Source organism: Lepidothrix coronata, unplaced genomic scaffold (assembly GCF_001604755.1).
Source record: "Lepidothrix coronata isolate B3197 unplaced genomic scaffold, Lepidothrix_coronata-1.0 Scaffold191, whole genome shotgun sequence".
Classification (NCBI taxonomy): Eukaryota; Metazoa; Chordata; class Aves; order Passeriformes; family Pipridae; genus Lepidothrix; species Lepidothrix coronata.
Window position 1 is genome coordinate 694,607 of NW_016690371.1, and position 26,618 is coordinate 721,224.

General features: G+C 38.8%; 1 protein-coding gene across 3 annotated transcripts in view; it reads right to left on the reverse strand.

Annotated features, from left to right (window-relative positions):
* The window catches only part of RPS6KA3 (ribosomal protein S6 kinase A3), a 76,625-nt gene extending 50,820 nt beyond the window's left edge, over positions 1-25,805 (reverse strand). Inside the window, exons 1-2 of one of the 3 annotated variants that reach the window (XM_017831474.1) lie at positions 25,619-25,805; positions 12,722-12,778 (exon numbers count right to left, since the gene is read on the reverse strand). In XM_017831474.1, coding sequence (XP_017686963.1) covers positions 12,722-12,778; positions 25,619-25,690 — 129 coding nt within the window. In that variant the 5' untranslated portion in view covers positions 25,691-25,805. Of the gene's footprint in view, positions 1-3,838; positions 3,938-12,721; positions 12,779-25,618 lie in introns of those variants that run through there. The other 2 variants (XM_017831475.1, XM_017831476.1) reach the window with 2 other exon arrangements.
* Between the last annotated feature and the right edge of the window lie 813 nt (positions 25,806-26,618).

A 26,618-nucleotide genomic window follows, 5' to 3' on the forward strand; every position in this document is an offset into this window, starting at 1 on the left:
TACTCCTTTATAAATGGACACTAGTAATATATTAAAAATTGTTGGTGGGATTCCTTCAGAAACTCTTCAGGGAACTATTTCATTAACAGTTTCTGTTTAAAATTACATATTGATTTTTTTAATATTTATTTTGTGTAGGAATAATTTACACATGAGAAACAGCCAGAATTACCATAAGAAAAGGTCACAGTTCTGGAATTTCAACTTCTACACAGTCACAATGAGAGGAAAAAAAAAAAATCTTTCTGATAGCTTTAATCACAACAACTAAGTCAGAACTATATTGCCCATATTGGTGAATACCCCCCCTCAGACATTACCCACCTCTCAAGATAAGATCACAGCCCTAAAATCAGTTTATGCTGTTGACCATACAATTTTAAAAAAAGTCAATCCAATGAATAAAGAGCTAATTGCAATCTTATTTTTCACATGAAAGTTGAGCAGCAGCAAAGACAGTGCTTGTATCATTTTTCATTTGTTAGTATTGGGTATGTAGCTACATAGATTTTTCCATTTTCATTACGGAAGTAGCAGCTTTGTTTTCACCCCTCTCAGTATCTTTTTCAGGAATGTTTTACTTCCTTTAGACAAATGCACGTTCTTGAGGCACATGAACACCCAGTACAAGTGAAGATAAGGTTGAAAACAGAAAAATGGAATCCCCAGCAATTCACTTAACACTGCTCCAATCACAGTTGCAGGTTTCCTTTTACTACTTTGTTAGCCTTTATGTACTGATAAGAGCTCTACTGGACATTGCTGTATTTGGCAAAATATTTTTCTGGCTGTCACAGGCATAATAACGTGGATCAATATAATCAAATAAACCTTTTCTGAAATATTGACTATGATATTAAAACCTTGGTGCTGAAGTCACATAAAGCAGTTATGTCCTGTAAGGACAGTCAGCTTATTGGATATCAAGTGATTCTAAAAGGATGACTCAATGTTGGCACAGTTCCCCAGCTCATATACATAATTTCCTTTTCCTCCCCTCCCTTGAGTCAGGAAGTCTCCTAGATGCATTTTTACTTTCCCAACTTGTTATGAACATAGGATGAATTTTCAGCATTACCTGAAGAAATGAAATCCTTTTGAGCTATGCTTTTTGAAGTAAAAAAGAGCCAACAAACTGAAAACCAATTACTTGTACCTCTTATATTAGGGCTTACAGAAATCTTCATAACGGTAAAAATGGGAGTTGAAAATGTGAGGAGTGCACTAGTCTAGGTATTTTTAAATATCTCAGGCACATTCTATACATTCATACATTCTATGCTTTTTATACTCCTATCTATAAATTAAAAACTACCTTAAAAATAAAATCCACTGTCCAATAAGCACTTCACAATCTCTCATTATTTCAGTAAGCAATGTTAGAGAGCTAACTCACAGAATAAAATCCATTCCTTATATCTGTGACTAATATTCAATTTGAGTCACTTAACAGAACTAACAATTACTTGTATGCTCATACACAAACAATTGTTCTAAAAATTAAAAATTCTGCTTTTGAAGTAGCAATTATTCTAATACAACAAAAATCAAAGCACTATCATGCACAAAATTAAGTCAAGTCGACTTAAGGATATTCTGCGTATGCTGTCTGTTTTACACTACTACCAAAGAAAAGCAACAGTAGAGCAGAACTCCTAATTAACATGGACATTTGAAGTTAGAAATATAGGCTTCCACAATTTATGTATTTGCATCTTTTTAAAAGACAGAAAAAGTTACAATTTTGACTGACATCAAATCACTCGTTGCAGATAGCAACTATTGTTTTACCTGACAGAAAACACGATTTCCTGAAAGCAAACTAAATTTGCAAATATTTAGTTTCAGGGAAAAAAAATGCTGTATTTATGTATTTATTTCTTCCTCTCTAACTGTCTACTCTTTTTGATTTCTGGCTTTCTACTGCAACAGTTTTGAGATGTAGAAGGATGCCTGTGTCTGTGTTTGTTCCACACAGCCAACTCACTCCCATAATGAAGACTGCAGACCTGGTTACGGAGACAGAACTCCTCCCATCCTTTTGGTGTTATAGGATGAAGCAAGATAGGAGTTTGGAGAATGAGTCCTGTTCCAGAGCAACAAGCCCAAGGACAGGTGAGGCCCTCTGGATAAACAGCTCACCAGACTGGGAAGGTAATTCTGAAGATGCCTTCTTTCCTCAGAATGAAAATACAAAGGCCAGGACAGAAGCAGGACACTACTCCTTCCTTCCCAAAGGAACTATGAGCAGTAGGTTGTTTAGCAGGTAAGCTGAGAAATTCCTGTAAGCACTTTAGAAGTTCCATGTTGGTCACCAAAAGCAGTCCTGCAATGCAGTTCTCTTTTGATCAAGCACCACAAACTTCTCATGAACTGAAGTGCGCTTGTCAGCATTGGAAAAAAATACTCATTGGGTGGAACTTCCATTTCCCAGTAACTCTTGATAAAAGTTTTGTTCCTACTTTGTAAGCACTAACATTTCAGACCATTGCAATTAAAAGACTAATTCAAAGTTAAACAAAAAGAAATTATTTAAAAGAAAAAATAATTCAGGAGCATATTCAGCTCTATTCTATGAAATCCTGTTTTAGTGAGATAATATCCTAAATATACTCTGAAATTTATATGGGCTGAAAACCTTTAGTTTGGTCTGCACTATGTAACCTTTTAAAATCAATAGAATGTTAAAGACAATGTAATCGAGCTGCTGTAAGTAGATAAAACAATGTTATTTTTTGATCAGATTTCTGAAGAATACCTTTCATGTTGCCTGTGCAAAAAGAACTATGATTCAGGACTATGAGTTGATAAATATTTATAAGGTTTACATTAAAAAAACTTGATTTAATGCAGCCTATGTTTTTTTTTTTTACATACACGTCTTGTTCTAGCATTTCAGTTATGGCAAGAAAATTCAATTTAATTTTCTAATACACATTGCAAAGTTTAAATCAGTAGACAGACTAATGGGTGTTAAATTACCATCCCTTTTACAAGTTAATAGACCTTCTCTTAAGATGTTAAGACATTACACAAGAAGGTCGTGAGGATTATATTTTTCCCCCCCTCATTGCAAAGTATTTGCAGACTTACAGGAGGAGAAACATGAAAAGTGATTTGACTTTCAACGATAAAATGTTCTATCATGTTGAATGTTTACATGTATTGTTAAATAGTTCTGAAACAGTGCCTGGGATGATACAGTATTCCACTAGTAATTTTTCTCAACTTAAAACAAACTTTTTGATGTTTAAATATATGCCCAACAAGACAAATTATACAAATTCAACATTTGCTATGACTAAATTAACACTTAAAAGTTGAAATAACCACAACACTGTTATGCAAGCAACAGTGTCACTGCTCTTAATACCATTTCAGAACTAAATTTAAGATATTAATAAGCCTGAGTTATTTTAACTGTCACCCCACACAGTTGTATTTTACAGTTTAAAGTAATGCATGACAATGTAACTATCAAAATAACCACTAATTATTAAAAATACAGAAATTTTTAATAAAATTTGACTCTCAGTGAGGAAATATACAGTTAAATTCATACTTCACTCCCCTCTGCCCCCGAAATATAAGCCTATTTACATAAAGGTAACAATTTCCCAATAAGGCTAAATTATCAGCAGGTACCTTACAAACTTCTACAAAATATGAGCATACCACCGACTCTTTTTTGTTTTAAACAAAATACAAAAGGCTTTGTATCCAAACAACACCGATCCCTAAGTAGGGAGAGACTAAAATTGCTCCCAAATTAGAAGTTTAATTAAAGTAAAACTTTCCCTTTTTCCCCTCATTCTCTTAAATAAGAAACTAAGCTCACCCGAATAGAACGACCACGTAGAGCCAGAAACTTAAACATGACTAAGAAACCATGATGTTTAGATTTTCTGACTGAGCGATCACAAGTCTAGCAGGGAAGACCAACCCTGGTGTTTTTGCTGTGACCAGCTGTTCCGGCAATTAGAAAATTTCCTGTCAGGCAAGTCAGACACAGTCGGGGGAGGGGGGGGGGTGGGGAAGAGAGAGAAGGGGGGAAAAAAAAGTCAAAAAAAAAAAAGAAAAGCTGTTGATTCCACATGCACACACATGTGGTAAAGAAAAACTGAGCAGCAGTGGTACTCATGTTCCTGATGCTGGTAGAGATCAGGACAGGAAAGTTAAGCAGATTGCCTGATAGCAACATGCAGTTGCAGATGTTACTGATTCCTGGTTCCCAGAAAAAACCCAAAGAGATCAACATCTATTTCAGAAATCACACTACTGTGCAACATTTCACTAGTTAAGCAGAAGAACAAGTATTTTAAGTCCTATCTGTGATAACTGTATTTTTACGATTTTTAACTTTACAAAATATTTTAATGTCTATCACTACATTTTAGACTTCAGCGCAGAGAATGCTGAAGGACTGTTTTTATTTACTAGAGTAAAGTTAGAGGACCAAAATGACCTTGTGCCTAGCCCTTTGAAATCCTGCACATGGAAAATGCTACACAGATGTTATAGGCCAAGGCAGACTACAAAAATATTTGAACTGGATTGCCCATCTCAAATGTCTGACTTATGTACCAATATTATAGCGCTGTGTAGAGGGTGAAAAACTTCTTAGAGTAATAAAAGATACCTAGGCTTTCTTTCAATGTTTTTAAAAAAATCTCAAATGCTTTTAAGAATTAGAATTCAATCTAATTACTTCAAACAGCTAGAGATGAAATTTTTAATTTGATCTCTCTACATATTTAGTATGGGAGTTATTTTTCTGAATATTGACAATATCTTTATCTTTTATGATATTTATTAAAACCACTGAATTGCACAGTACATGCTCCATTAGTGGAGACTTTTTCAAGTAATAAACAAAGGCAAGTAACAACCTTTAGTCAAAGGCATATACACATACACAGCTATAAACAGATCCAGGTGACTCCATGTAGTGACTCTGTGCCAATGGAAGTATACAGTAAAATACTGTACTCCTGCTTGCACAAGACACTAAAACAAACCCACGCTCCAAACTGCTTCCCTTGATTGGGTTCTAACAAATACCTGGACTACTGCATTTTTTGTTATATTTCAATTCCTCGTCAGAAGATAAAGCCAGTAATTTAAGTGACACAACACATTGCTTCTATCTCTATACCACATCCTGGCTGTCTACACTATTGGTTTCTACCTTTTCCTTTAAACCTGGAGAGATGAAATAGAGACCCTGGCTTTATCAGGATCCCACAAGCAAAATTGTTCCCTTTTTATGTTCCCTTGTACTCCTCTGGGTCTTTTTTTATGTCCCATCTGCAGGGACAATCTTTTAAATGCTGTGTACTGAATATACACAATTATTATTATAGATTACATGAGCATTCAGGAACTGCTACTGCACAAAGGAGGACTTTGTGACTCAAGTGAGGGCTCAGAAGTCCCCACTGACAACGTACTTTTTACAGTCCACTGTGTTACAGCCTTTTTGGAAGAAGCAGTCTCTACTACAACGGCGCTAACACAGAATGAAAAATTATTTAATATTTTTATTGGGATAAACAGAGCTTTTCAAGCAGAAGGAGCTTCCTGCAATGCAAGGATTTCAATTATTTCATAAATAGTACAGAAAATTACCTGAAGCTTTCCTCTCTTCAGTTGTTTTAAACTTCCAGCTATTTCCCCATTCCAAACAGAAATATCCCAAGAATTGCAGTTTAACAGCAATATAGTTGTTTACACTTTGAAGATGTAAAATAAATTTACATAAATAAATGGAAGACCATTCAAACTCTCTGCCCTACCTTGTCTAAGAACAGATACACTAAAAGCAGAGTGAACAGGAATCTTCAAATCACTAAATTAAACTCTGTGGTAGCAAGGACAGCTAAAAGCAGAAATGAAGAGTAAGTGGTAAGAGCTATTCTAACTACAGTGTTCCTTACAGATGAAAAGATACTATAGGTAAACGACCATTTTCTTATCTTTCTGCTGTAAGGGTATGAGTGTACTCTGCTGCAGACACGCTCTATCTGCAAAGGGTGACAGGAATCAAGCATTTCAACCGCAACATTTGTACAATTACTGAACCACTGCCCTCCCAAACCTTTTATGTGACCTCCCAGTGCAGCACAAAGCACAGTGCTCAGGGGTCAGCGGGGTTACCTCACAACAATAGCTCTCCTATAACTGACATGGCTCTGCGGCAGGTGGAAGAAATTTCTTGTGTTCTGGGAGAATACAGCCTGCACGGTTCCCAAAGAGCACTACCAGCCAACCAGAAACATTAAGATATGTGCTACACAACTCATTTTGAGAACCCCTCAGAAGAGAGTTTGCCCTTTTAAATATTCCTTCGCATAAGGAGGAGACAGGTTAGAGGGCAGCAGTCCCCAACAGGGAAGTCTGTGATAACAAGGACAAATTGCTCCAGCAAGTTGCTCCCTTTACCTTGAAGTCTTTGATAAGGATTTGTATGATATATGTTTATCACAAAACAACTGTCCCCTAAACAAAAGGAATTTGCTACGCCTGTCAGTGACAGTTCTGTGAATTGCAGAACTCCACTAGCACAATGCATTTCCTTCTCCTCCACTACAGAAATATAAAGTGAGTTCATCTCTCATCTTCCCCTCATTTAAATTTGCTCTGAATTTACAAAAATTAAGACAAAATGCCATCAGACTTGCCATCTAGACATTCAAGAGAATGGGGCTCGCAGACACTACAGAGAGCAAGAAAACTGAAACATGCTGGAGGAACTCTCAAAGCAGTAAAGAACACGTGGGAATATATGGGTTCTATTGAATAAAATGTGCACACAACGGTGTGATGCTCACTTCTACACATAACCAGAAAATGTTGAAACATTTAATCTAGGTCGAGTCCATTAGGCAGACTGATAATTTCCTACACCCTCAGTTTGAGACGTGTAATAGTGCAAAGTAAGTCTTTATGCTGTTAGACAAGTAAGGCTCTGTAGTAAAGATTGCTTTCAATTATCTGGAAAAAAACAAAGAGGGAGCACACATAAGGAATGAAAAGCCCTTGTTTCATGAAGGTCAACAGTGGAGGAAGAGAAAGCTAATTTTTTGAGTTTTCAGAAGCTGAATAATATACTTTTCTTCATAATAAATGTTTGTATAGCCAAAGCAGCAATATTCTATTAATCAGGGGGTGTGGTAGCTTCCATCTGTTAGTTTACAGGCTTTGCAGGGCTACCATCTGTTTTCTCTCCATGTAACAACTAAGCAGCTTGACTTTGAATGTTGCTTACTCTCAAATTATTCAATTTTCTGAGCAAGTTCCAGAAAGAACCCTGCACCTAAGACAATGACTGCAAAATAAGCCACTCAGAAAATCCATAAGAACACATCAATTAAAGTTTTGTTGTAGCCTTTCCTTAACACCTGATGACATCTTGGGGTAAAAAAGTATGCCAGGGCTTGCCTTCTTTATATGGGTTTGATATCTAAGAGTTAACATCTCAGACCTAATGCCCTGCACTGTTTACAAAGATGCTGTAACTTCTTGCACAAGGACCTCTGAGTCCATTCTTAGAGGTAAGATGCAAGCATGTCATTAAGCTGCTAACAAAATTCATCCAAGTTGCAGCAGAGTACAGTGCTTGGGAAGATAATGAACTTCCAATTTCGTTATATTACAGAAAAAAGGCATTCTGCCTTTTACAAAGCAAAATCTGGGCATTGAGAAGGGAATAACTGGACTTAAGTTTTACAAATGCTTTGCTGGGGAAACTTATTTGTTCAAGAATCAAGTTATTTGATTGTAAAATAGAATTAAATAGTCATGCATATATATTTAAGTATATTTAGTAAAATGCACTAAAAGGAATGTAAGAATTGTGGAACACCTTGAAGTCCAAGATTAATATTTGTAAACCAGACTGTTTCCTTCACTCCATTACACAGTGGACACTCTCATTAGATGGCCAGGTTATCAGCTGGTTTCAACAGAAATTACAATTTACTTCATAACAGGGAATATGATGTTATACTGAGTTATGTAATATTATTGTTTCAAACAATTGCATTACTATGCTGTAACAAAAGCTTCCTTGGTCTGATTTCCATTTAACAGGCAATAATTAAACATTCAAGAATGGTTAAGCAATATGAAAGGATAACTCTACTGTATACCTCATCTTTCAGTAAAACTGCAAAAATATTAAGCTGTCACTGTTTTACTACTGATAAGCTACACAAGCAGCTGTTTCAGCTAAAATTAAGTATCAATCTGTAAAAATGAGACATCCGGAACTTAGTGGGCTATGAACATTTGTGAATCCAAACATTTCCCTAGTGTTTAAGAAATTCTAGCTATGTCTTAGAGCCTCTACCAGGAAGCCAAGAATTTACATCAAAAAATTGACAAAACATGCACAGAAAATTGAAATGTAAAGGTTATACCAGCAAGAGTAATGATGATCAAACACAATCATCAGAAATACAGTCATTGTTAACACACATGACTATTCTTTAACCTGGAAATCGCTACTGAGCATCCAAACAGGAATATCCAACAGAAGTTTAGAGCAGTACTGAAGCAGTGTTTCAACTTGCCAAAATGCAAGCAAAGTTTCTGAAACTAAGAGTTCTTACTAGTACAATGCTGTAGTATTAAAAACTGAGGTGAAACTAAACATCAGTTAAAGCCTCTGTCAAATGTTTTCAAGTTTAAAAATTTGTCAATTTGATTATGCTTTTTTTCTGAATTACTTCATTATAACATTTTTATCTTTCATTATTTTAATGGATGGTGATACAATAAATGAGATTACCCCAGATTACTCTGGTTTGATATTACTGCTTGAGTGATGGTGCCTGTTTTGCCCATGGCTGTAATCGGTGAACAATCTCCCTCCTCTTATTTCGACATCCCTTCTCTCCCCCCACTGACCAGTGTTTTATAGATTCACAGTAAATTGTACAGTATTTGTGCACATAAAATACAGAATCTCAACATTATTAATACATACAATTGACTGATCTAATTCAGTACTTCAGCAAAGAAACTACATTGTCACATGCTTCAGATTATTCTTCCAATGTATCTTGAAGCCTTTTCTGAGATCACACTTACCTTATAAACTCTTCTATTAAAATACTGATTGGCAAGACAAAGGTCTTAATTTTCATCTCTCCTGACTGCAAATAGATGTTTTATCTAAATTCTACTATAGAACAATAAATGAAAAAGACCTTTTTAACTACTGACTTTTCTTTGCAAGTCTTTCTTGCACTACCTTTTGACTACCCACTGATTAGAGTCACTGTTACCTTAGTTATATATTTTTAGTAAGAAGATGACAGCTACTGAGACTTAGTTTTTTAATCACCCAGATCAGAATATTTTAATATGCTGCATTATGATTTAGTTCTAGTTAATTCTACATATGCTATAATTCTGCTTATTTAAAAGTGGGGTTTTGTTTAAAGTTTTACCAAAGCATACAACAAGTTAAGTGTAATAATATTACCCTACTACCTTCATTGAAGAGAGGTTCATTGCAAGTTTCAGCCTGAATAGGTTCTACTCCTGCCTGTACTGTAAAAAAGTAATCTTTAGTCCCTGCAGGTTCCCAAAAACAAATACACCTGAGCTTTTCTGCAACTGACAAAGCCTTGTTGAAAAAAAACTTTTCACAAATTCTTGGAACCTAATATTTTTTTGTATGCTTGATAATTATGCTTAAGCTAATAGAGTGCAAGGGTAATACACAGGTTGTACCAAGTGTCCTGTCAGCTAAATTGAATTCAGATAAAGAGCATAACAAAGAACAGCACACACACGATATGCTCTTCACATACATACGAAATAAGAAGCTACTTGCTGGAGTAGCTGCAGTTTCTGGTTAGCTTTAACTAGTAATAAAGCATGTAGCATGACTGCAACAGCTCACAACAATTGATTTGCTCAGTTAATTTACTCAATCTCTATGGACACAGAGATACAGAAAGCAATGGCAGGTAGCACAAGAGTGAGAAAGGTAGCAAATAGAAAGCTTTAAATAGCTTCCTCTCTTTCAGTAATGTTCACTTAAGCTTTCACATTAGCTCAAGCTTCAGCCAGCTGTTCTTACACTTATTTCCTGCTGGTCACAGATCATTTATGAGATATATTAGATAAAAAATGTTGACAAGCTATAAAGTCAGATATAACCAGTATACTTGCTGTAATAAAACCAGACTAGTGAATGATACCCCTTCTAAGAGAAGGACTTTGAATCATACAGCACCTCGGATTCCTCAGAAACAGATATTGTTACAGGTCCCAGTTTTCTTAAAACAAACCACAAATTTGAATCAAACCTATGCAACTCAGGCTCTCATGTCAATTAACTCCACTTTTGACCAAAAGAACAGGGCTGTAATGAAACAAAATTTATCTTCTGATAAACAGAATACTAGAGAGTGTACCTATGTAGTTAGAACTGTGTTAGGCTTTAATATTTATTTAAATTTCTTATCTGGTTTGCACAAAAAAGGATGTGGATTTCAAGGTTTCACCTCCTCTATCTCCACAGGACTATGGCAACTCTCTATTCTGAGCTTGCATCCTTTACACACCCACCAAAATATTTTGTCCTCTTACCTGATATGCTGATACACCCTAGGCCTGCCCTCATTTACAGCTGAGAAATTCCATAAATTGTCAGCAACCTTGTAAGTGCTCTAAGTTCATTTCAGTGCAAAGTTAAACAGAAGAACTTAAATGAGCTTCAGTGGTATTTTAAAATCAAGCTTTTCTGTTGTGCACTCACAGAATATCACAGCCCAGCTGAAATAGCATTTTATCAGTTGACTGACAGCACAGGTTAGCTTCCAGCTATAGGTGACTGAGCAGCTGGAGTAACTTCTTGTTTAAAAGATGCTAGATTATTTTACACCATTACTGGCAATCTTTTACTCAGCACAGCCTAGAAATAAACACAAAATATGTTCTTAAAATACTGGTCTGAGGCATTAAAAAGGTAAAACAATCTTAACCAAGTAGCTCAACCATGACAGAAAGAGTATTAGAAAAATGTTTTAATTTTGTGCTGGTCATACTGTGTTAAAATCAGTTGCTCACCAAAAGAATTAGCAGTTCGGAAATGTCTGAAGGCAATACAGGAAAACACCTGTAAGTAATACTGCAGTTATCATATATTGAGAGAGAAGTTTCATAGCTGTGAGGGGCTCACCTTGGCTGGCTACAGACACCCAGCTAGCCACTCTCTCACTTCCCCTCCTCAATAAGACATGTGGAAAAAATAAGGTGAAGAAAAGCTCATGAATCGAGATAAGAACAGGGACATCACTCACCAATCACTGCCATGGGCAAAACAGTCCCAACTTTGGTAAAATTTATTTAATTCATTGCTAATTAGAGTAGGATAGTGAGAAACAAAGAAAAAGCTGAAAACACCTTTCCACCTTCTTTTCAGGCTGAACTTCGCTCCTTTATTTTCCACCCTTCTGCCTCTAGAGCAGGTGGAATGGGAATTGCTGTCAGTTTGTAACACTGCACTGTTTCTTCCTCAGTTTTCCCCTCTCCAGCATGGGTCCTTCTGATGAGCTACAGTTGTTCGAGCACTGCTCCAGCATGGGTCCTTTTCCATGGAGTCCAGCTCTTCAGGAATGGACTGCTCCAGCATGAGTCCCCCACAGGCTGCACTTCCTTCCAGAAAACGTGCTCCTCTCCATAGGCTGCAGCTCCTGCCAGTAGCCTCCTCCAGAGTGGGCTCTCCACAGGCTGGAGCTTCCTTCAGGGCATATCCCCCTGCTCCAGTGTGGAGTCCTACACAGCCTGCAGGGTGGATATCTTCTCCACTGTAATCCTCCAGTGGGCTGCAGGTGCACAGCCTGCCTCACCATCGTCTTTTCCAGGACTGCAGTCTACACTATATAAGAACAAATTATCTTCTCCTAATGTTGCCTTCTAAACACACAAATACTGTTCCTTTCTTACTCTTTAACACTGCACTACTTCATTCAGTCATGTCAGCACTTGCCTGGTTTCTTCACCTTTTGTTAAAGACAGCAGTGCCTTGGTGCTATGAGGAGGAACCAAGATGCAATACCAGCATACAAACCCTGAACTCCAACCAAATACGGAGCTCCAAAAACAGTGTTTTATTGGTGAGGCCATTTATCACCAGATTTAAGTCAGTTAGTACTCTCTAACACAAAACTACAGGCAAACGTCATGTTTGACAAAAGTCACAGTCATCGCAACAAGAAAACTGAACTCAGTGGGATCTTCACATTATGAAATTTTGTAAACTGCAAGTTTGACAAGGAGATAATGCACTTTAAAAAAATATCACAGTCAGGAAGGTTCATTGATCTTCTCTTTAGCAGCAGTCTCTATTTTCAAGAAGGCTAGGTTAAGAATTCTTTCAACTAATGCCTCTCAGTAACAAGTGCAATGGAAACTACACTTTCACAGTTCTTCCTCACCCTTGACCTTCCCCTGAAAGACTATTGCAAGCGGAAGGCAGAAAGGAATATGAGGTATGAGCTTTCAGAACAAACAGTAGGATACCAAACCAGACAAGAGTCAGGGAGAAAGAACTTCTCTCAAAAATATTAGGATCCTAGATTGCACTCCATGTCCAGTAAACTTAAACAACAAAACATTAGTGGCAAATTGCCTGTAAATTAAGTGATGTCAGTGTGACCCAATAGTGTGCTACCTATCTTTATTACAAGCACACTTTACTCACAGTTTGTGGGTTGATATCATCTTCTCCCATAGGTTCATCCACAATTTGCTGTCCATTCTGTAAAAAACAAGACACAGCAAGTTACAAGAAATGCTGAATACAAGTACAGAAATAAATATATTGCAGATGTGCTATCATAGCATGCTGCTGTACAGGATCAAGTGCTTTCTTCTTAATATTGTCTAAAAACAGGTAATTGAAAGTAAACATGAAAAACTGCACATTGCTGGCATACAATACCACTCTTGCCTTTATCCTTATGAATAATCAAACTGGATGAAGTCACAGTAAGAAATATATAACACAACCTAGCATTTGAAGCCTCACTACTACATAGCTGGACATTACTTTCCATTACTACAATTTCTGCAAACCAGTTAAACCTGATGAAGACTGAACAGTAAAAAGCCACAACAAAAAATAGATAAACAGGTTCTTTCTAAGAGCGAGACCTTGACAAGTCAGTCTTTACCTTCAAGAAAATTTATAACTATAGTATAGCCTTAGAAAAATAATGAATGCAATGCTAGTTTTATTAGCCAGCATTTACTATTTTCTGTACTTTCCTAAGGACCATTCTAACAAGGCATACAGAAATAGGTTTTTGAATTTGAAATTTAGCCATAAAGTTTTAAAAAGTCTTAAAAACCTTGTGAGTCAACAAGTGCTTTCTTTTTCTTGACAGTGATACTATACTCGGAGAATCTCTCAGAGGTATTTTTCCCTGAAAGACTTCGAATGACTTTGCTTACACAACAAACATGAGTATCAGCAAGATGTAAGCAAAAGGGACTATTTCATAAGGTATGGTATGGGGTATCACCTGGGACATTAAGTCTTAGTTTGCTCCAAAAGTTTAACAGCAATTCAGTGCGATTTTAGAAACAAATGAAAAACTGTTACAAATGGTTACCTTTTCCATTACCACTGGAGGCAGAATTTAAGTTTATTTGTGCATTAGAGAACACAAAGTCTAATTAATCTATTTTTTCAAAACTTAATTCACTTAAGAGTTACATACAGGTCTAGATATTTTCTAGACATTAGAAAGTTAATAAAAGTTGCTCAGAAATTCAGAGATCTTTGCTTCATTCTACACCTTCATTCCCACTGCTAAGTTTTTCAGACTTCTTGTTTGGAATCCTAGCATTCTTCTGTAATGACTTCTGATTAATATAGTCTTCTAGCTCGCATATGGCTGGAGGAGAGTCTTTTATATGTGACAGATTAAATACTAACCCCTTATGAATTCTAATTTTCAGATATTGCAAGCACACTGGGTGTGCCATAAGAGGATTACCTGCTCTCTAACAGGTTTTCTCCTGAGCATTTTTTTTTTGCTAGAAGATGCAGCTGGATAAAGCTAAATTAAAAGAATGAAGGGTTTCTCAAATAAGACACAGGTGCATCGAGGGGTCTTTAGGGTGGTGTTTCTTCGGTTTTTTTGCTGTTGTTTTTTTGTTTGTTTTGTTTAGGGGCTGGGGAGAGGAAGAGGATTGGTCTTCTGACTGTCTTTCCAGTGCAGAGATTTGACACATGGTAGCAGTGCTATTTTCTAATCTTTCCTGGCTTCAGGAAGATACTAGAGACTTCTAGCATGACTCCAGTCTACTCTAGCAGTCATCCTTCCATGACAGAGGACAAGAAACCAGTTTCACAGCTTAGTACAGCGATGAATATAAGCTTTAAAAGCTGCCTCATTTAAGGGCAGTCAGTACAACCTTCTAGTTGTACAGCTCAGGGTCATTTCATAAGATGATGCTCCAAAAAGCCCACATTCGCCTTGCTATAGCATCTTTTACTTATGTACAGACAGTGAATACTGTACTATCTTTCCTTAAGATACATAAAAAGTTGAAATTATCAAATAGATGATCAGAAAAGTACCAGTTTAGCTAAGTAACAGAAATGAGTGCTTAAATAATTTTTTTTACAGGGAAGCATATTGTCCGTACATTTATCATTATCATCAAGGCCACAAGTCACATACTTTCCCTCTTCTCAAATCTATGTCATAGATTTAAATTATCATTTGTACTTTAGCTACACATCTCTACAGTCTGTTCATGTTACAAGAAAGTTTTCCAAGTATCTTGTCAATCAGAAAAAAAAAAACCTGAGAAAACCAGTAGGACAAATAAGACAATTGACTTCAGCTGGAAAGGAGGAGTCTATAATGTTCTAACAACTACTGATGGCTAAACTCTGGGGCCTAAAATAGGGCAATTTGTGTATCAAAACCATGTGCTCTAAACTGACTGCACAGGCAAATTTTTAGAAATAGTGATTCCTGCTACAACAATCATTCTGCTGAATAATAACATACAATAACTACAGGTTAAGTAAGAATTTACCACACAGTAAGCTTTAAGCTTTCACATGTACTATTTTAAGAGAACTGAAACTAGTTGAAAGTGAAACCCATATCAGAAACTTGAGACAATCCCTTCAAAGACAAAAAGGCGAGATCAACCTCTGTTTTTAAAAAGGCTCTAATTTTCAACCTCACTGACTTTTTCAACAGTCAACCAGAAAAACCACAGCAAACTTCTGCAAAATGAACGGTTTTGCACAATCTCATTTCCTGTTGAACCCTGCACTGCTTTCAGTAACTTTTCAGTTGAATTCAAGCAATGCATTCGAAACACACTCACTGGAACCAGGAACAAATTCAAGAAATCAGCATGTGTGCCATGCAATCATGTCTGAGCCAGATCACTGGATTAGCAAGATCTTTTTAAATAGGTCTACCCAAGCAATGATTATGCTAAGGGAATCACTGGATGGTAGAACCAGTTTTTCTCAGAGCAGTTGGAGCCATGAAAAGAAGAATATGTATATATGATTTATGGTTTGCCAGTATGTGATACCATTAAATGGAAAGCAGCTGTGTATTCAGAAAGTCTACAAAGCATACTGTCTTTCTTATGAGTTAAAATGCAAAGCCAAAAGGTTCCTATCAGAGATATTTAAACCACTGTGGAGTGAGGAGGTCAGCAGCATGCTTAAGAGGTGAGCAAATGAAACACATTTCATTTTGCTGGGCGTAGACTCCCTCTAGTATTTAACTACAACCAAGGGCATGTCTCGATGACATAACAGATTGGAAGCAGATATAACAGTCTGATGAATCCAGAATAAGAGAGGGCTGAATATATCTTTCACATTCTCAGATTAGTCTAATTCAAAAGACAGAGACTCTAGATCCTGATTACTTTTCAGCTGCACTCCTCCAATAGCAGGACACTAAGCAAGAATGAATCAAAGATCTGGCTATTTCCAGTACCCTGGTTCCAAAAGTAAAACATATTTCAGATGACAGCACAAGTATAAGAAAAATAACAGAAAAGGTCCACAGAAAATGAATTTATGTCAATGAAAGGAGGGTGCACATCCCTTAGAAAGGCAACCTACGAAATGCTCTTCCAATCCACTCCAATTCCACTTTCTATTCTGTTTTCCAGAAACATTTTTCATGTTAAGTTAGCTACAAATTTGGCTCCCCAAAGCTTTTAAACCTGTTGCTATATCTCACTAAATTAGTAGAAATCAATACTTAAAACACAGTTGGGTTCCAACAGTTTTCTTGAATGCATGTGGACAGGAACACAAACAGATCCTACAGGTTCCCTAACCAGGCAGAAAGCAGACAAACATCAGGGAATCTGCATCAGGCAGCTGGTACATGAATGTCCCCCATACGAATTGACAGAACCCCTGTTGTGAAAGTCAACCATCAATATTTCTAGCAATGAAAAATTACAGGTTTAAACCCACAGAACTCTTAGGATATAATCAAGTACTCAATTTTCCCGGCAGAAAGACATTTTAAAGAAAGCTTTTTGAGATTCATATTGTTTCACTTCTTGACCGGTAATGTGCTCCCATAAAAACCTGCACTGCAGGGACCATGAGGTAGGAAGTAGGGGCATATGTTAAGGTATTGGTACTCAGAAAATACAATTGTACCAAATCCTTCTGAAGAAAGAAGTACATCAAAAAATGTAGCCCACATCCCACCCACAATCAATTCACCACATCCTGTGAAGCAGTGAATATCCTGCACTTTACACACTACAGCTATATATTGATCTGCAAGTCATAATGTCACTTGGATACATAATTAAAAAAAAAAATTACAACATTTATTGCAAGAGATGCAATTCATCTCAAAAGTCCTGCAAACCAATACTATCTTGGGCACCTGCACAATAAACCTAATGCTTTTCCCATCTATCCTTCGAATTAGTACCAGACCCACACGAGTAATTTTGTATATAAAATGCACCATCTAGAATCACAAATATAGTTTGAACTTATCAATCTGGGACAGGATATCTCTATTTAATAATAATATCAGGCACCCATCACTCCAATTACACAGTGGTTTTTTACAGGTATCTAAACCGTATTAATTGAAATATTAAGTGGGCAAATAATTATGTTTCCCATAGTACTAACTTTTCCTATTTTACCATTATTTTCATCAATAATATTATACATAGTATCCACTTGAAGTTTTTAGATTCAGTTTAGTATCTCCATTCTTACATTCTGTTCGCAAATTGAAGTTCCACTAATTTGGACTTACCTTGCTAAACTTATGTTCTTTTCTACAGTCTAAAAGGAATTTTTTTTTGAAGGACATGTTTGTCCCCAAACTTTCTTTGATATTAGACACCACCAAGTATCTTTTTCCACCCCAAAAATGTCTCTCCTTTGCATTTAGGCTATTGCTAGACTATTATGGGATGTTTAAATATTCTTTCTGCCAAAAATTTTAACTTTTTTACCCAACTATATTTGCCAGCTTTTTAAAACCCCTTATGAAAATGATACCAGTTTTGGCTTTTGGAATAATTTGTCAGCTATTAAACTCAACATTACCTAATTACACATATTGGTCTTGAGCATATAAATTAGTAACCAGTCCTTATACTAGTAACAGAGTTCAGTATACTATGTAACTATTTACTTTTCCTTGTAATTGGTGCGCTTTAGCAGAGCCATAAAACCAAATTAAGACATAATTTTAAAAGTGTTATATTCTCAGGCTTAACAATTGGATTCAAGAATTATAACTGCCTGTTAGTGCACAATAATGCTTTGAGTGCACAAATAAGAAAAAAACAAACACACAAGACGTCCAAATCAGACCATGTAAAAATTGTTACTAGAAGTTTCAACATGTCAATCAATGAGTAACACAGGCGATGAAGTTACTCTCAGGTAACTCCTAGTTTTCAGCTACCAAAACTTCCAGACTTACCCAACAACTTCTAAGCATGGTTATAAGATTTAAAACACACAAACTTCCAGTATTATTTACTACTTAGTCATTAAACACTGGGCATATATGGATCTGAGCACTTACTCTCTGGTGTTTTCAAGGGACTCTCAACTGACAAACAAAGCTCAAGAGCCGTGAGGTCCTTGAACAGAGGAAAGCTATAACAATGCTTCTGGCTTGTTTCAAAGCTGCAGTATTCCCACTGAAACATTCTTCACAAACTTGCTGTTCACAACACAAGGCACTGTGTGGAACTACATTCTGTAAAAATCTTTCAAACCGTACACGCTCAAACTTGCTATTCTAAGCAGCAATGAGCTACCCTGAGAAAAAATCTGTAGGTCCGCAAAAAGATAGTTGAAAATAGACTGAGAAAGCCTTAAGAGGTCATCCACTCTATGCACCAAGGCATGATCAGCTATTTCTATAATGTTGCTCACAAGATGTTTATGTCTAAGCCCTTCTTAAATCTTCAGGAGTTTTCACAATCTATTCCAGTACTTAAATAAAATATAAGGCTTTAATAGGATCTGAATTAATGACTTGTGCCCTAACTCCTGAGCTGTGAAGCCACACAGATCCAAAGCACTTACCTAAATCCTGACCTGATTAAAATTGACTAGATGTAAATAGCAGAAGTGAGCTATCATCTTAGACTTCTTTAGCTGTTCTCTCATAGCATATATTCAATATATTTTGCATATACTGTTAGAAATAGTACATTCAAAATTAAAACCGCAACTTTTTTTAAGAATCAAAAATCTAAAAAATGAGTCTTTGATGCTATGAAATATCAAATTACTGCAAGTATTTCTTTTACATAAAACTTCGTTACTTCAGTTTCTGTGATGTCCATAGAATTTATTCTGAACTTTATTGACTAAGGTGACTGACTTCTTCCTTTGCTGAGTATTAAAAGAAAAAACAGGATGTTGAAACTTGCCTCTCCATAGACAATCAACCTCAGATAAAAGCCATTAGCATGCAGATCATTTAGGTACAAACTTCCTTAAGTCAGGATACTTGGGCAACTTTAACTATATGATTTCGTAAATCCTATCTACTTTACCACCTTCTTATCATCTAATATGACTCAAGAGTATAGTTTAACAATACAGAAAAGCAGTTCCCTTTCCTGCACTGCAATGCTTTCCTTGGCACTGGCACTTGTCCAGCACTGTGCCAAGTCAGGTCAGAAAAAGAAAACTAAAAAAGTTTGCAGCTCTCAGTGAGTTTAACTCTCTGAATTAACTCATCCTTAAGTCACACAAGTGCCACGACTTACCCAAGATGCTGGACATATACTATCATAAAATCTTTGTCCTAGCCAACCACTTCCTTACCTAAAACCAGCTCCAAATCACGTGTTCAGGGAAAGAGGAAAAAAAAAAAAAAAGACAAGGAAGTGAAAGTCTCACTTAGTTTCCTACCTGTACGAGCAGATAGGTGGTAAATTATTACACATAACATGTCAATTCATCAACCTTAGTAAAACAAAACCAAAAAACCCCACATCACCTATTCTCTGTTCATCTGCTCCAAAGAGGAAGAAATATACATGTAGAAATCACTCACTTCAATATATCCAACCACTGCTGCACATATAAAAATAAAAGAATTCCTTCTCTGCTCACACGCATTATCTTAAGAGTGACTCCAGCACCGAGTGTACACACACCTATTACCAAGGCTGTATTTGCATGAGAAGGCAGGTGCCTTCCCCGCCTCCTGCAGTCCCAGGCCCACTGAAAGCCCTGGGCTCCTGCCAAAGGGATGGGGGCACACAGAGGGGAGGATGTGCCAGGCCCTTCCTCTGCAAGCTGGGGCAGCCAACGGGCACTGCCAGGCTGTGCCACAATTCCTCATGTGGCAGACACAGGTTTTCAGACATGAGTTGGTTTCTCAGAACCTCTTTGCACAATAGATTACAAAGGTTGAAATTTAATACTGAAGTCAACTAAAGCATTACTCTTTCATGCTTACTTTATCATTTACTAATTTAATACATTCTGCTAAGAAGAGAGAATAAGCTACGGAACAACTTCACTATTTCCTAAAATTCCGGACTTCCGAGTTTTCTATATAACAAAAGTCAGCTGCAGGAAGACCAGAGGAGAAAGACTCCCTGTCAAGTTAAAAGCATTGTTCCACATATAAGTCTAAGTTCTAGCAGTAACTAATTTTGGCAAACATGTTATGTAAGAAATAATACAAACAATATTCATCATGGTCTCTTACATCCTGAAACCACTACTTTTGAGTCTGCAGGAAAAAATGTATTTTTCAAAGCTATGTATTGTTTGAAATTTAATATCACAATAAAATACCATTTCTTCACATATTCTGGATATACCTAAGCATGATTCAATATATAATTGCTTGAAACTAAATGATTTGAATTTTCTTTTAACACTTATTTTAATTTAATGGAACTGTAGAAACTGTCTCAGGAAAAAGACCTAGACAATAATAGTGTATTTATAAGATACATACTCATTTATATACAATTGAATGGCTCCACTCAATAAATGTATTAATTAATAATTAAAAAAAAATGGCAACACATTTCCTCTGAAAAGAGTTAAGTGGAGCATTAAGCATACCACAGGGGGTTCCTTGCATCAAAGACAACATATGGTAACTCTTACTGATAAGAATCAGCTCTCAGTAACTTTGTGGTCGAGTCACTGGAGTAGGTCCTGGAAATCAGAGTTCATCTCCCAGTTCTAGAAGATACTCCATGAATGATGCTAGGTGGGGTCACTAAGCTGTTGAGCCTCATTTTCCCATCTGTTACACGGGATTTTTTTCTCCTCTCTATTTGGGTGAGGCATTTAATCTTATTTCAGGGAATAAGGAAAGAATAAGTAGCACAGTATCACGTATGCAAGCATATAGAACACCAAGTGTAGTAGTTTGTCTAAACTTAAAAATTCCCTGAAGAGATTCCAACTTACCCAGTTTTGCTGATTAAATTATTCCCCGTTTGAAAGTCACCAAGACCGAAAAAAATAATTACAAGATTTTATTCTTGCCTGAAAAACTGCTTAGAAGTTTCCTTATTGGAATATGGCTATTGTATTTGGGGAAAAACAAAACAAAAAAACAAAACCAAAACACCACCTCCAACCAAACACCACAGAAAAAACACAACCCCAAACCAGTTTCTTGAATGAGTTCTCAAAGCTGGTAGATCTGCCAACTGCCAAGATCAGTCAACACAAAGCTAATATTTTTGATGTGCAGAAATAATTAAACGCCCACCTCAGTCTATGTATCACTGTGACTCTAAGTCAAGCATTTCAAATGACAAACAACTCCAGTTAATGTGACAGATCACAATCAATTCAAACACAACAGACAAGCCTTTAAACTTCAGTCTGCTTACATCTATTTTGTATCGGATGTCCCAGCCGGGGCAAGAAATATTGCCTGCGCTACAACAAACAAAACAATAACAAGATAAGAACTGCCCATGTCATAAGAAAACTAATAGAACAAGCAAAAGTCAAAACCAACACCTTCACAAGGAAACCATGAGCTGCAGAGTGCACACAACAGTGCATGAAGGTACTGAACTCAACAGAGCAAAGCATCTGCCTGCTCCTACCCCACCCAGCTGGCTACAGGACATCAGTACTATGTCATGGAGTAGGATTGTGTTAACCAAAACACAGAGCAGGTAAAATGGTACCAATAAGGATATGAAAAAGCTGAAGAAAACCCACACACACCCCTAAACACTTTTCACACAGATGATATTTTTCTCAGAAGTATTTACATATATATAACATCTGTTATCTATCACAGCAGTTTGTAGAATACAGAGTATATTACTTAGGTGAGAATTAAATTTCCAATTCCCATTTTTAACCCCGTGTTAGAAAATGTCACCCCATAAATCAGTGAGAAACAGACTTCAGAATACACTGTACTGACAGCAGGTATGTAGGAGAGGTGATAGCCAAGTGCTGCAGAGAATTCTGCCTATAATGGAGAGACAACTAATAGTCTTCAAAATCCACAGAGACCAGTCCATTTAGGTGATTCCACTCTGGCTTTGGATTATTTACCCGTGTTGGGTATAGCAAATGTAAATATAGCCTTTGTTCCTGTGGAACACAAGTACTGCACTGATTACACAGACCAGTACAGAATGTGAAGAGACAATCACAGCTGCAGGCTCATGGCTACAGGTGGCAAGACATCAGACGAATTTCAGATTCCAGGCCAGAGGTATACATTGACATAGAGAATGTCACACTGACATCAAAATGAAATTACAAAGCAAAATTTAAATTTTATCAGTTTCTTTAAAGCATCAGTATGACTATTATATGCTGCCTCATCTCACGTTCAAATAACTGTGGATAGAGAATATAAAACAGGAAATTTGTGAAGGGAGATTCATACCATCTATTTAGACACCTAAACAGGTGACCACAAATCCTGTCAAGAGCAGTGGAAAAAAATGAACTTTCTCCACAGCCAATTTAGAGCACCCAAATTAAAACTCCTAAAGATAGCTGTCACAAACGCTTCCAAGAAAGTCTAGCAAATGGCATCTCCTTATGATGGCCAGCTCTTTCTACATACTGGTGTCCAAAATTTGGCTGCCATAACTGTATTCATTCTATTCCAGCTGACATTAATATGCATAGCTGGGAGTACATACAGATCAAAGGATCAGGCTACTTATCAGGCATTCAAATACAAACTCAAATCATCAATACTTAATTTGCTCGAAAGCAAATGACTTGAAATAACAGGCATATCCTCACCATGAAAGAAAACCCCTAAGCTTGTTATGAATCTTGAGTAGACCCTGAGTCTATAAGAGACAGCATCATTCCACAGCTTTAAAGGTGCTGTGATTTAAAACAGGAAGCTTTAAACCCAAAACCACACATTACATAGACAAAATATTTTAAAAACAGTGTAACAACTTTACACATTGAAAAAGCTGTCAGAGATGCCATGTGGATCACTGACTTATTTACACCTTTAGAAACAGATGTCCTGCAAATGATTTCTGAAAACTATAAAGCCAAATTTTATCTAAAAGAAAATTGTTTGCATTATTTCTTAAGAAAGATGATGTTCTATGGATCTGCTGTCCTGCACACCTAAGTTACAGCAGCTGTTTGTGGTTAACTACATTTCCAAAGTAAAGCAATTTAAAGGTATTCCAGTCCTCCTCCTAAATTTGCTCACACGTCACAGAATATCACCTCCTTGGTGGTACCACAATAAATACAGGACTGCCCTGGGAAACAAATAAAAAATTAATCAAATTAAAAACTCCATGAGTTGTTAAGACAAGGAAAGTGTCTGAGTTGAGTTTTAAAGCTCAATAATTTGTAATTCTATGTGGATAATACAGTCCTACAAGAACCGTGTCAGCAAATCTGAGACATCAGCGGAAACTCTTTACTCAGTGTTACATCTAAAGACCTTATTAGTACCAAACTAACTGAAATCACAATGAGTTTCCAAGTCAATGTAAGAAATATTTTTGCTCAAGGACATTCTTGCAGCATAGGGTCTGTAATTAGGATATTGCTATGCTACACATAAACACAATTCACGCAAATCAAAAATTCAAGTGATGTATTTAGGTAGTTTGTTTATATATTTGACTTCAACTTATCTATTTTTATTAAAACTTCTTTTCCTGAAGACTCATTTCAGATAAGCAACTTGTCTAACTCTTTTTCCTCTTGAGTGTCATCTAAGAAGCTTTTACAGGTGCAGTCTGGTCTTTTCAAGAACTGAGTGTTTATTCTAGACGAGGGTCTTAGAGTGCAAACCTGTCAGCTCATTGCTGTTTCATGTTTTGTTAGTAGTCCTAGAAATTCTTTGGTGATACACTACTGTAGATGCATGTCAATATGTTTAACTATTTTTTTTAGGAACAGGCAAAATACACTTGTTTCAAGAGGTTTATGAAAGCAGTTTAAAAACAAATCACGTCTCAAATACGCTAAAACAAGTAACAATCATGCACGTACACACATTTCAAATAATGTACTCTATTTTGCTACCTATCCGGCACATATACTGTTCCTGAAGTTACACAAACTGCATGCAGTGAGCATGGAATACTAAAGCAACAGTTAAGATCTTTTCTCTAAGCGATTAATTTAAGTGATCTCTCATAACACCTTCTGCCTCACCCTCAAGCATCACAGTACTATTGCAGTTACTCCCCATTTAAAAACAATCATCCAAGATTACCACTTCAGAAATCAGTGAATAACTAGCAAGAATTTAAAAGTAACTACAGTAACTGGCAAGAATTTGAAAAACATATCTGCCTGTCAGATCTGAACTGCAGGTTCTTCTGATCCCCAGAGATAAGTCCCTTCAAACAGAAGGATGACAAGACAAACATCAAAAGGACAAATACCGATACTGCAGAAACTCTGCATTGGTCTCTCTTTCTCACCAAGGAACAAGTCCTAACCTTGCGACTAATTATCGTGAGCTGGCCTGAGTCCACACCGTTCAAGATCAGCATCACTTGAAGCAGTCTGGCTGCGTATCAGCTGGAGCCGATTCAGGTAGAAGCTGCACTGTCAGAAGAAGCTTTTTCTTTCCAGACAGGAGTCTGGTCGCAAACTAGCAGACGCATTGTGGGCTACTAGGAACTCACGGAGCAAGCACGACTAGGACTGTAGGTGTAGTGTTTACACAGATCCACACCAACACAGTAGTAGGGGGAAAATTAACATAACTGAAGCCTTCTATGGCCTCGGACGCAGGCGACTTTTAATTTCCAGCCGCTCTCATTATCCCAGGCTACGAAAGCAGACACGCGTCCTGCCTAACAAGGGCAGGCGCACCACGCGAACGCCCCGCTACCGACAGCGGGAAACCCACACTGCGCGGCACCTCGGGGATGTTCCCAGCAACGCCGCCCAGCACAAAGCTTCACCCGTGCGAAACGTCCCTGCGGTTTCCCAAACGCTTGCGAAATTGCCGGCAAACCCCATCCTGCCGAGATAAGGGGGCAGCGGCACCGGGCGGGCACGGCCCTTGGCCGCCGCAGGGAGAGCGGCGGCACCGGGCACACGGCGGGGGGCACCGGGCACACGGCGGGGGGCACCGGGCACACGGCGGGGGGCACCGGGCACACGGCGGGGGGCACCGGGCACACGGCGGGGGCAGGCCCGGCCCTCCTGCCCACCCCGGGCCGCGCCGGCGGGGCCGCTCCGGGAAGGGAAACTCGCCGTGACAGTAATCAGACACCGCACTGGAACAAAAGCGCCCGGGCCGGCGGCCGCCGGGGAGGCAGGTTAACTCCCTCCCGGGAAAGGGGGCGGAAGGGGAGGGAGCGCGCCGGGAGCAGCCCGGTCCCGGGAAACACGCCCCGAGTCCCGGCCGGTGCCGGCCGTGAGTCAGTGCCCCGCGGAGGAAGCGGCGCGCAGGGGCCGGCGCTCGCGCCTCGCCGCCCGCCCGGTGCTCCCGCCGGGCCGCTGCCCCCCAGCACCGGCCCCGAAACCCCCGGGGAGGAAACTCTGCCCGTGCCCTGAGGGGCAGCGGCGGCAGCGGGAGCGCCGGTCCCGTCTCCTCCTCACAACTTTCCCCAAAGCACCCCCCCGTACCTCGGTGCTGCTCTCGGCCGTGCTCTCCACAGCCATCTTCTGCCACGGGTCTGGCAGCTGCGCCAGGGGCATCTTCCCCGCCTGGCTCCCGCAGCCTCCGCGCTCCGCGTTCCCGCTCCCCGGCGGGGGCGGCGAGGCAGGCGGCAAGCGCTCGGGACAGCCCGGCTGGCTCCGGCGGCGGCTCCTACGGCGACTGCTGCTGCCGCCGCCGCCGCGGTGCGCCCGTCCCTCCCCCGCGCCCTCCCCGCCGCCGGGCGGGGCCGCGCTGCGCCCGCCCTCCCCGGCCCGCGCCGGCTTCCGCTCACGACATGGCGGCCGCCCGCCCGCGCGTGCGCCCCGGCAGCGCTGCCCAGGCGGTTCTTCGCACCGAGCACCCGTGAGGGCTTCGCACCCGGCGCCGCTGCACCGGGGGCTGCGGGAACCCCCCCGGGCTGGGGGGAGCGGGAGACACGCGGAGTTTGTTTGCACGAACAGCAGGGCGGATGGAGGAGTTGGGAGGCGTGTGGGATGCGGCGTAGTGCAGAATATCATTAGGCAAAAGAGGGAAAGGAATTAGGGTGTAGGAATTTGTTTTTGTAGCGATACCGTTTAAGTAGTAGTTTGACTGCGTGAGTAGGAGGTGCCTCGAAGCGGGAAAGTCATACTTCCACAGGCCAGGAGACGTGAAGATAAAGTTGTCAAAAAAACCCCCCACGGGTTCTGAAAAGAGCCCTTATTTTACTTTTTACCCTCAGCTGTTAGCTAGTACACAAACAGCTGACTTAAACATATACTGAGACGCACAATGTATGCAGCGCTACATGGTTCTCTTAAAATGTTAAGCGCTGTAATAAACACCCATCCTTTAGCAACATCAGCTGGCTTGGCTGATGCTGAACAATCCTTGAAACATTAGACCAGCAGCCGAAGGTGGGTGGGCACCGGTGTCAGGCTTCTTGCTGTAGAAGCCAAACTTTCCAGAACTGTTTGAGAAGGCCACTTGATTTTCAACAGCCCGCAC